Genomic DNA, 11,094 nt, shown 5'->3' with positions numbered 1-11,094 from the left:
CGTAAGATCCGAACAACACATCCGATCTTACTCGCGAGCATTACCTTTAGAGATGGACTTAACTTTGTTTTTCCAAGAGTTCCCAGGTTTAACTGACTCCGGGCTAAGGCCTGCCCACCGCTAGTTGGCGTAACGAAAGTCACAGTGAACCCTCTAAGATCCGACCAACACATCTGATCTTATTCGCGAGCTTAAAGCTAGAGATGGACATAACTTTTTTCCTATAGTTTCCAAGTTTGCGAGATTTTCTTGACTAAAAGTTTGGGTTACGAGCCTCCCCACTGCCAGTTGGCATAGCGAAAGTCACAGTGAGCCCTGTAAGATCCGACCAATACATCCGATCTTACTCGCTAGCATTAGTTTAAAGCTAAATATGGACATAACTTTGTTTTTCCAAGAGTTCCCAAGTTTACTAGATTTTCAGCATACGAACTGTCGCTTGGCTGAAAGATTGGGTTACGAGCCTACGCCCTGCGAATTGCCGTATCAAAAGTCACAGTGAACCCCGTAAGCTCCAAACAACACATCCGATCTTACTCGCGAGCATTACCTTTAAGCTAGAGATGGACTTAACTTTGTTTTTCCAAGAGTTCCCAGGTTTAACTGTCTACGGGCTAAGGCCTGCCCACCGCTAGTTGGCGTAACGAAAGTCACAGTGAATCCCGTAAGATCTGACCAACACATCCGATCTTATTCGCGAGCATTAGCTTAAAGCTAGAGATGGACGTAACTTTTTTCCTATAGTTCCCAAGTTTACGAGATTTTCTTGACTAAAAGTTTGGGGTACGAGCTTCCCCACTGCTAGTGGGCGTAGCGAAAGTCACAGTGAACGCCGTAAGATCTGACAAAAACATCCAGGTTAAATGATAGCATTAGCTTAAAGCCAAAAATGGATATAAATGCAAAAATGCAATACAAAATGCAACATAAAGGCAGCATTTTCTTCATGGGGTCCTGAAAAACAAAACGTTTGTTTGGTGTTGATGTCTGAGCGTTCTTACCAACATTGTTGGGAATATGCTGACTAAGATGTAAACATAAATATTTGTGTAATCCCTTAAAATAAAAGTAATATTGTGTGCATGTAAAGGTGGTCATTATTGGAGCTTGTTTGCGAGCTATTGGTGGGTGGATAAACGTAAGTATCGATAGCATACTACCAAGGGTAGTATCGATTAGATACTGCTGTGGATATTAGAATGATTATTCATTGTTCACAAAATGATGGAGTACGTTGTTGTTGGGGATTTGAATGAGTGCCAATAGGATTCGTTTTCTACAGCAATGATTGTCAATCTGTGGTCTGCGAAGACGTCTGTAAATATATGGAGTCCCATTGTTGTCCAGTCCACTTTGGACTGGACTCTCACCGTTATGTTGGATCTACTATGGACTGGACTTTGACAATACCATGTTGACCCGTTCGACATCCATTGCTTTCGGTCTCCCCTGGGGGTGGGGGTGGGTGGGTGGGGGGTTGCCCACATATGTGGTCCTCTCCAAGGTTTTTCATAGTCATCATAGCCACTGTCACCGACGTCCCACTTGGGTGAGTTTTTCTTTGCCCTTATGTGGGCTCTGTACCGAGGATGTCGTGGTTTGTGCAGCCCTTTGAGACACTTGTGATTTAGGGCTGTATAAATAAACTGATCGATTGATTGATTGATGTTTGTGCAGTCTGGGCAAAAAAAGTTACATTTACTTGTCAAATAAATCCGCTGCCTTGTTTTTAACCAATACTTAGGCCTACTCCGCTACTGTATTCTAATTACCGTATTTCCTTGAACAGTATAATAATTTATATAATAATTTAAAACCTTTTCTATAAGCAGGCGCTAATAATTTTAAAACCTCTTCTCACCCCTGCGCATACCAATGGCATGCAGTAAAAAAATTAGTGTGATATAAAAAATAATAATAATATAAAATTCTTCTGCGGCTGCGGCCCGGTGGATGGGAACCACTACTCTACAACATGTCATCACGACCGCCTTCATGCAACACTATCTGCGTGCCGGCCGGACGCATGCATTTGATTGCAATGCATACTTGGTCAACAGCCATACCTTTTTACACTGATGGTTGTGATATATACAACTTTAACACTCTTACTAATATGTGCCACACTCTGTGAACCCACACCAAACACATTTCTGGAGAACATCAGCTCTGTAACACATTATAAAAGCAACATAAGAATTACCCACAATGCCATCCATCCATGACTCTTGGCTATATAATAAATGCGCCCCCCAACCGACGAACGGAGAGGGGGGGGGGGGTTGCTAGCAGGGTGTATAATATAGCCAAGAGTCATGGATGCATGGTATTGTGGGTAATTCTTATGTTGCGTTTATAATGTGTTACAGAGCCGATGCTCTCCCAAAATGTGTTTGGTGTGGGTTCACAGAGTGTGACACATATTAGTAAGAGTGTTAAAGTTGTTTTATATCACAACCATCAGTGTGATCTGTATGGCTGTGGAACAAAACCCCTTGTTTACACATAGTAAAAGCAAAAAATGATGACAGTCACAAATTTGACTCGGTGGTAAAAGTAAACATGCGCTAAAAAATTAGGAGAGCGGGTTTGACCTGGCATTAATTCAATGCAGGCGCATATTACATGCCCGGCGGCTATTCAAGAAAAGACGGTATGCTGTGTTCTTAAGTTTGAGAACCTTTGTTTGATGGTTATTGTATTGGAGATACTTGTTTTTGGTTGAAACGATCCGATATTTGGTTAGTGGTTTTAGAAAATATTTGGTGAAATTGTAAAAAATGTCGTCCAGATGAAGACAGAATTGGCATCAGATGGATACAACGTGTTATGTGTATATGTTTGACGCTTCAAGGAAAGTCAAGCGAACTTCTTTGTCCTGCTCTGTAAGTCAAACTCTCCCATAAAGACGAGCCGAGACGACGCTCGTGGACTTTGTGGTCGCAGGCCTCGCAAACAGTCTCAGGCGGAGGTGCAGGTCCGACCCCTCACACACAGGCCCTTTTGGCGTGAAGCATCTCGATGAGCAGGTTGTTGCAGGGCACCTCGCCGCTCAGGTGCATAAAGCACAAGTAGTCCTCCGCCTGCATGCTGAGCGAGCGCAGCTCGGGCAGTCGGACCAGCAGCTGGCTGAACTTCTCCTGGTACTGAGGGTAGGCGGCCATGGTGTACTCCAGCAGGGCCCCGTTAACCTGCTCCTGCACGCCCTCCACAAAGGCCTGGTTTTCCAGCAGCTTCACATCTGCAGACAAATGGGTGTCGTGATACAAAAGTGGCAATTCAGATCATTATAATTTCTTTTTTTCTTTTTTTTATCAAGAAAACAATCACTAGTATATGATGAAGGTCAGAATAATTTTATTTACACAAATAGTATTCAGTTGGTGGGAATTATTCCAAAATGTTGGCTATAATTGTATTTTTCTGTATTTATATTGATTCTTGCTCAACTCCATTTTAAATCAATGGATCATTTTCAAAAATCGATTAAAAAAAAAAAAAAAAAAAATATATATATATATATATGTCTTAATTGGATTATCCAGAGAATAGTGCTCGATACCATGGTAGAGCGCAATATGTATGTGTGGGAAAAATCACAAGACTACTTCATCTCTACAGAACTGTTTCATGAGGGGTTCCTTCAATCTCCTGACAATCTTGTGAATTTTCCCACACATACATATAAAGTATATATATATATATATATACACACTGAGATAGGCACCAGCACCCCCCGCGACCCCAAAGGGCAGAAAATGGATGGATTATATATATATATATATATATATATATATATATATATATATATATATATATATATATATATATATATATATACATATATAAAAATTTGATTTTTTGGGGGGGTATTTTTTTTTAATTCGTTTGTGATGTTTAAAATAAATAAGTAAACTATCCTTAGGAGTGTATGAAAAATTGTATTCACATCCGAATTGTGACTCTTATTCATTGTGTGTAGACATAAATACAATTATATACATATACTGTACATACACACATATATTCATATACATGAATGAATGAAATATTTTGCCAGTCCTGATTTAAAAGATCAGCCTTGAATGTCTTTACTGCTTCTGGTGATTTTATCCTAAAAAAGTTATTTATTTGTCTTTTTGTTTGTAAGTTTCGCTCCTTGTTCATTTCGATCACGTCCATCAGTCACCAAGAGTCCACTTTTTCTCTTCCCATCAAATACATTTATAAAAAAAAATACTGTCAATCAGTGTTAAATTGTCTTTTGTTATTTTGCTAGGTTTTACAATTAGTGGAAAGAAACTCAAGCTAAACATAAGATTAACAAAATCAGTGGTTTTCGTGTGATCATTAAAGTTCATCAAATCGATGTTGAAGTCACCACAAATCAAGATCACCTTATCATTATGTCTTTCATATAACTCAAAAAATGTCTTATCAAATTGATCAATGCCTGTTCCTGGAGTTCTATAAATACAACTAATTAATATAGTTTTGGATCTTTCAACAATGGTTGCAATAGTTACACATTTCATCAGATTGTCGATAGCAGTTGTTGTGTCAGCAATCAGCCTACAATTGAGAGAGGCCACAAACAATACAACACTCCCTCCCCTTTTGTTCATCCTGTTTTGCCAAAACATTTCATATCCCTCTAATCCAAGGGTGTCAAACTCATTTTTGATCGAGGGCCACATGGAGAAAAATCTACTCGTAAGTGGGCCGGAGTGGTAAAATCACGGCACGATAACCTAAAAATAAAGACGTTTTCTTTGTTAAAAATAGAACAAGCACAATCTGAAAATGTACAAATTATGTTTTTTTACACTTACATGTTGCAGTTAATATTATTCTGTCTTTTTTTTGTCGTTATTTATACTTTCTGAATAAATTACATGATAATGTTCATCAGTCAACTCATTGGTTTTAATTTTCAATCCATCAAGATAAAACAATAATATCAAAATCAAATTATAAGGTGTTATTTATGTACACATTGTGGTTTATTTTGTAGCATAATCTACAAAGATACAAATAATCAATATTGTGACATCTAGTGCAGTGGTCCCCAACCTTTTTGTAGCTGCGGACCAGTCAACGCTTGATAATTTGTCCTGCGGCCCGGCGGGGGGGCTTATTATTATTTTTTTTTTTTGTTTGTTTCTTTTTTTCATGAAAAAGGGAGGGTTTTTTTTGTTTGGTGCACTATTTGTGAGAGTATCTTGTGTTTTTTATGTTGATTTAATTAAGAAAATAAAATAAATTAATAAATAATTAAAATGTATAAAAAAGTATTCTGTGGCCCAGTACCAGTCGAACTTCGGCCTGGTGGTTGGGGACCACTGTTCTAGTGGACACATTTAGAACTGTTTATTTCATTAAAAAATTCTGGCTCATTTTTATACTTAACAAACTCATCCGGCGGGCCTGATAAAACCTGTTTGGGGGCCTGATCCGGCCCGCGGGCCGTATGTTTGACACCCCTGCTCTAATCCATCCAGTAATTCCTTACTAACACTCAACCAAATCTCTAAGATTGCTATTATAATAAACCTTTGCTGTATTTGTTTACAACACTCTTTAATTTTGGAAAGGTTACTGTAAAGACTCCATCCATCCATCCATTTTCTACCGCTTATTGGCTTTTGGGGTCGCTAGAGCCTATATCAGCTACAATCAGGCGGAAAGCGGTATGGTGTTCTTGGGTTGCAACTCAGTACCAAAAACTTCTATTTTGGTTTCATCTGACCACATGACATTCTCCAAATCCTCTGCTGTATCATCCATGCATCCATTTTGGTATAAACTCAACTGGTCGCATTTGGAATGTGAATTCCTGGATTTTTTTTTTCCACATTCTGTCTCTCACAGTTGAAGTGTACCAATGATGAAAATTACAGACCTCTGTTGTCATTTGAAGTGGGAGAACTTGCACAATCGGTGGCTGACTAAATACTTTCGTGCCCCACTGTACATACACATATACAAATATATATACATATAGACATATATACAGTATATACACATATATAGATATACATATATACTTCAATTATATATGTATATATATATATATAGACATATACACACATATATAAATGCACACATATACAGATACGGCAAGTAAGAGGTCGCTAACAATACAGCTAATGGGGAGTATGGGCTATTGCGCCCATAAAGCCCTCTAAAAAAACATCAATAAAGCGCCAACAATGCTCCGTTTACATGTGACCTGAATATTAACTAAATATTAACAATATTGTTCTTATAAGCGTGATTGCAGACAAACTATCTTTAGGGCTAAATAGCTTATTTTGCTATATTAATATATTGAGCTGCTGCATCGCCTCTGAGTCGGTGAAAATTTATTTTAGATTTTAAATCATGTCTCTCGCCTGGATAGTAGAAGGTTGTGGACATAAACCCACAAGTTGGTCAACTTTGACATCCAACTTCGACCCGCAGATTGCAAAAAAGACACAAAAAGAGAAGTTTTCGGCCACCTTTTTTGCAGTTTCCCTTTAAACGCCAATATGAATGTGTGCATGTTTTTGTGTGCATGTTTTATTGTGTATGCATATTTCAGTGTGTGTATGTTTTTTGTGTGCATATGTTAGTGTGTGTGTGTTTTTTGTGTGCACATTATTATATTGTGTGTATGTTTGCGTGTGCGTATGTGCTTTTGAGAGCCCTCGCCTGGACAGCTGAGCCCATCTTGGAGCATCCATTCAGCCAGTAATTAAATGTTTTGAATCAATGTTATGAATCATCTTTTGAAAACTGCGTGGGGGGCAATTAAATTACCCCTGACAAAAACTGACTCTTGTGTCCAGAAGAAGCCGCAGATAAAGACGGCAAACGTTTTCCGCCGACGGCAAGTGCTCTCCCCTTTCAAAAGCTCTTTGTTAGCGTCTTGCCAGCGCAAAACAACACGCTACTGGGAATCCGGGCGAAGTGCGTCTATGCTCTTTCCATCTGTGCAAGCCTCCACATGAACGCGGGCTCCTCCACAAAACCATGCAGCCATTACTCTCCTTTGAATGCCATTAGTGGACAATGGAAGAGCTTGTCTTTGTTAATGTTGGCTAGCGTTTCAATTAAGTCATTTCAGTGGAGGTAAGAGGTCAGAAGTAAAAACACTTAAAACCGTAAAAGCAACACATCTATCAATCAATACGCATACTCATCCATACATATATATCCATACCTATCTACTTATCCATACATATGTATCAATCCATCCATCCAAACGCTTACTCATCCATACAGTGGGACAAAACAGAATTTAGTCAGCCAAGTTCTCCCACTTCAAATGATGACAGAGGTCTGTAATTTTCATCATAGGTACACTTCAACTGTGAGAGACATCCATCTATCCATCCATCCATCATCTTCCGCTTATCCGAGGTCGGGTCGCGGGGGCAGCAGCCTAAGCAGGGAAGCCCAGACTTCCCTCTCTCCAGCCACTTCATCTAGCTCTTCCCGGGGGATCCCGAGGCGTTCCCAGGCCAGCCGGGAGACATAGTCTTCCCAACGTGTCCTGGGTCTTCCCCGTGGCCTCCTACCAGCTGGACGTACCCAAAACACCTCCCTAGAGACGCGTTCGGGTGGCATCCTGACCAGATGCCCGAACTACCTCATCTGGCTCCTCTCGATGTGGAGGAGCAGCGGCTTTACGTTGAGCTCCTCCCGGATGGCAGACCTTCTCACCCTATCTCTAAGGGAGAGCCCCGCCACCCGGCGGAGGAAACTCATTTCGGCCGCTTGTACCCGTGATCTTATCCTTTCGGTCATGACCCAAAGCTCATGACCATAGCTGAGGATGGGAACGTAGATCGACCGGTAAATTGAGAGCTTTGCCTTCCGGCTCAGCTCCTTCTTCACCACAACGGATCGATACAACGTCCGCATTACTGAAGACGCCGCACCGATCCGCCTGTCGATCTCACGATCCACTCTTCCCCCACTCGTGAACAAGACTCCTAGGTACTTGAACTACTCCACTTGGGGCAGGGTCTCCTCCCCAACCCGGAGATGGCACTCCACCCTTTTCCGGGTGAGAACCATGGACTCGGACTTGGAGGTGCTGATTCACACCCTGGACAAGTCACCTTGGAGGTGCTTCACTCGGCTGCGAACCGATCCAGTGAGAGCTGAAGATCCCGGCCAGATGAAGCCATCAGGACTACATCATCTGCAAAAAGCAGAGACCTAATCCCGTGGCCACCAAACCGGATCCCCTCAACGCCTTGGCTGCGCCTAGAAATTATGTCCATAAAAGTTATGAACAGAATCGGTGACAAAGGACAGCCTTGGCGGAGTCCAACCCTCACTGGAAACGTGTCCGACTTACTGCCAGCAATGCGGACCAAGCTCTGACACTGATCATACAGGGAGCGGACTGCCACAATAAGACAGTCCGGTACCCCATACTCTCTGAGCACTCCCCACAGGACTTCCCGAGGGACACGGTCGAATGCCTTCTCCAAGTCCACAAAGCACATGTAGACTGGTTGGGCAAAGTCCCATGCACCCTCAAGAACCATGCCGAGAGTATAGAGCTGGTCCACAGTTCCACGACCAGGACGAAAACCACACTGTTCCTCCTGAATCCGAGGTTCGACTATCCGGCGAAGCCTCCTCTCCAGTACACCTGAATAAACCTTACCGGGAAGGCTGAGGAGTGTGATCCCATGATAGTTGGAACACACCCTCCGGTCCCCCTTCTTAAAGAGAGGGACCACCACCCCGGTCTGCCAATCCAGAGGTACCGCCCCCGATGTCCACGCGATGCTGCAGAGTCTTGTCAACCAAGACAGCCCCACAGCATCCAGAGCCTTAAGGAACTCCGGGCGGATCTCATCCACCCCCGGGGCCTTTCTGCCGAGGAGCTTTTTAACTACCTCAGCGACCTCAGCCCCAGAAATAGGAGAGTCCACCACAGATTCCCCAGGCACCGCTTCCTCAAAGGAAGACGTGTTGGTGGGATTGAGGAGGTCTTCGAAGTATTCCCTCCACCGATCCACAACATCCACAGTCGAACTCAGCAAAACACCATCCGCACCATACACGGTGTTGATGGTGCACTGCTTCCCCTTCCTGATGCGGCGTATGGTGGTCCAGAATCGCTTCGAAGCCGTCCGGAAGTCGTTTTCCATGGCTTCCCCAAACTCTTCCCATGTCCGAGTTTTTGCCTCCACGACCGCTTAAGCTGCGCAACGCTTGGCCCGTCGGTACCCGTCCACTGCCTCCGGAGTCCTATGAGCCTAAAGAACCCGATAGGATTCCTTCTTCAGCTTGACGGCATCCCTCACTGCTGGTGTCCACCAACGGGTTCTAGGATTACCGCCACGACAGGCACCAACAACCTTGCGGCCACAGCTCCAATCAGCCGCCTCGACAATAGAAGTTCGGAACATGGTCCACTCGGACTCAATGTCCCGCACCTCCCTCGTTACATATTCAAAGTTCTCCCGGAGGTGTGAATTGAAACTCTCTCTGATAGGAGACTCTGCCAGACGTTCCCAGCAGACCCTCACAATGCGCTTGGGCCTGCCAGGTCTGTCCGGCATCCTCCCCCACCATCGCAGCCAACTCACCACCAGGTGGTGATCGGTAGAAAGCCTCGCCCGTCTCTTCACCCGAGTGTCCAGAACATGAGGCCGCAAATCCGATGACACAACTACAAAGTCGATCATGGAACTGCGGCCTAGGGTGTCCTGGTGCCAAGTGCACATATGGGCACCCTTATGTTTGAACATGGTGTTTGTTATGGACAATCCGTGACGAGCACAAAAGTCCAATAACAAAACACCACTCGGGTTTAGATCCGGGCGACCATTCTTCCCAATCACGCCTCTCCAGGTTTCACTGTCGTTGCCAACATGAGCGTTGAAGTCCCCCAGTAGGACAAGGGAATCACCCGGGGGAGCACTTTCCAGTACTCCCTTGAGTGTACCCAAAAAGCGTGGGTATTCTGAACTGCTGTTTGGTGCGTAAGCCTCAAACGTGCAGGCTTTGAGCCGGGGGGAAACGAGAATTGCCACCCCAGCCCGTCGCCTCTCACTGCCGGCAACGCCAGAGTGGAAGAGGGTCCAGTCCCTCTCAAGAGAACTGGTTCCAGAGCCCTTGCTGTGCGTCGAGGTGAGTCCGACTATATCCAGCCGGAACTTTTCTACCTCGCGGGCTAGCTCAGGCTCCTTCTCCCCCAGTGAGGTGACGTTCCACGTCCCAAGAGCTAGCTTCTGTAGCCGAGGATCGGACCGCCAAGTGCCCTGCCTTCGGCTTCCGCCCAGCTCACAATGCACCCGACCTCTATGGCCCCTCCTATGAGTGGTGAGCCCATTGGAGGGATGACCCACGTTGCCTCTTCGGGCTGTGCCCGGCCGGGCCCCATAGCGACAGGCCCGGCCACCAGGCGCTCGCCATCGTGCCCCAACTCCGGGTCTGGCTCCAGAGCGGGGCCCCGGTGACCCGCGTCCAGGCGAGGGAAATCTGAGTTCATTTTGTTGTAATTCCATAGAAGTCTTTGAGCTGCTCTTTGTCTGATCACTCACCTAGGACCTGTTTGTCTTGGGAGACCCTACCAGGGGGCATGAAAGCCCCCAGACAACATAGCTCCTAGGATCATTGGGACATGCAAACTCCTCTACCACGGTAAGGTAGCAGCTCAGAGAGGAGCTGTGAGAGACAGAATGTGAAAAAAAAATCCAGGAATTCACATTGTAGGAATTTTAAAGAATTTATTTGTAAGTTATGGTGGAAAATAAGTATTTGGTCAAGGACTCAAAGCTCTCACTGATGGAAGGAGGTTTTGGCTCAAAATCTCACAATACATGGCCCCATTCATTCTTTCCTTAACACGGATCAATCGTCATGTCCCCTTAGCAGAAAAACAGCCCCAAAGCATGATGTTTCCACCCCCATGCTTCACAGTAGGTGTGGTGTTCTTGGGATGCAACTCAGTATTCTTCTTCCTCCAAACACGACGAGTTAAGTTTATTTTTTTATAAAACATACAATTTAATTTGGTATAAATATAACTTTGAAATGATGGAAAATGGTGGAAAAAATACCCAATTTCCCAGAATACTT

General features: G+C 44.0%; 1 protein-coding gene across 1 annotated transcript in view; it reads right to left on the bottom strand.

Moving 5' to 3' along the window:
* Positions 1-2,401: 2,401 nt before the first annotated feature.
* LOC133565196 (nuclear receptor subfamily 5 group A member 2-like) overlaps positions 2,402-11,094 on the bottom strand; it is a 53,769-nt gene continuing 45,076 nt past the window's right edge. Inside the window, exon 7 of the mRNA XM_061919498.1 lies at positions 2,402-3,241. Coding sequence (XP_061775482.1) covers positions 2,988-3,241 — 254 coding nt within the window. The 3' untranslated portion in view covers positions 2,402-2,987. The remainder of the gene's footprint in view (positions 3,242-11,094) is intronic.

This window comes from Nerophis ophidion, linkage group LG01 (genome assembly GCF_033978795.1).
Source record: "Nerophis ophidion isolate RoL-2023_Sa linkage group LG01, RoL_Noph_v1.0, whole genome shotgun sequence".
NCBI lineage: Eukaryota > Metazoa > Chordata > Actinopteri > Syngnathiformes > Syngnathidae > Nerophis > Nerophis ophidion.
The sequence above is the reverse complement of the archived record's forward strand: the minus strand, read 5'-3'. Positions and strand labels throughout refer to the sequence as shown.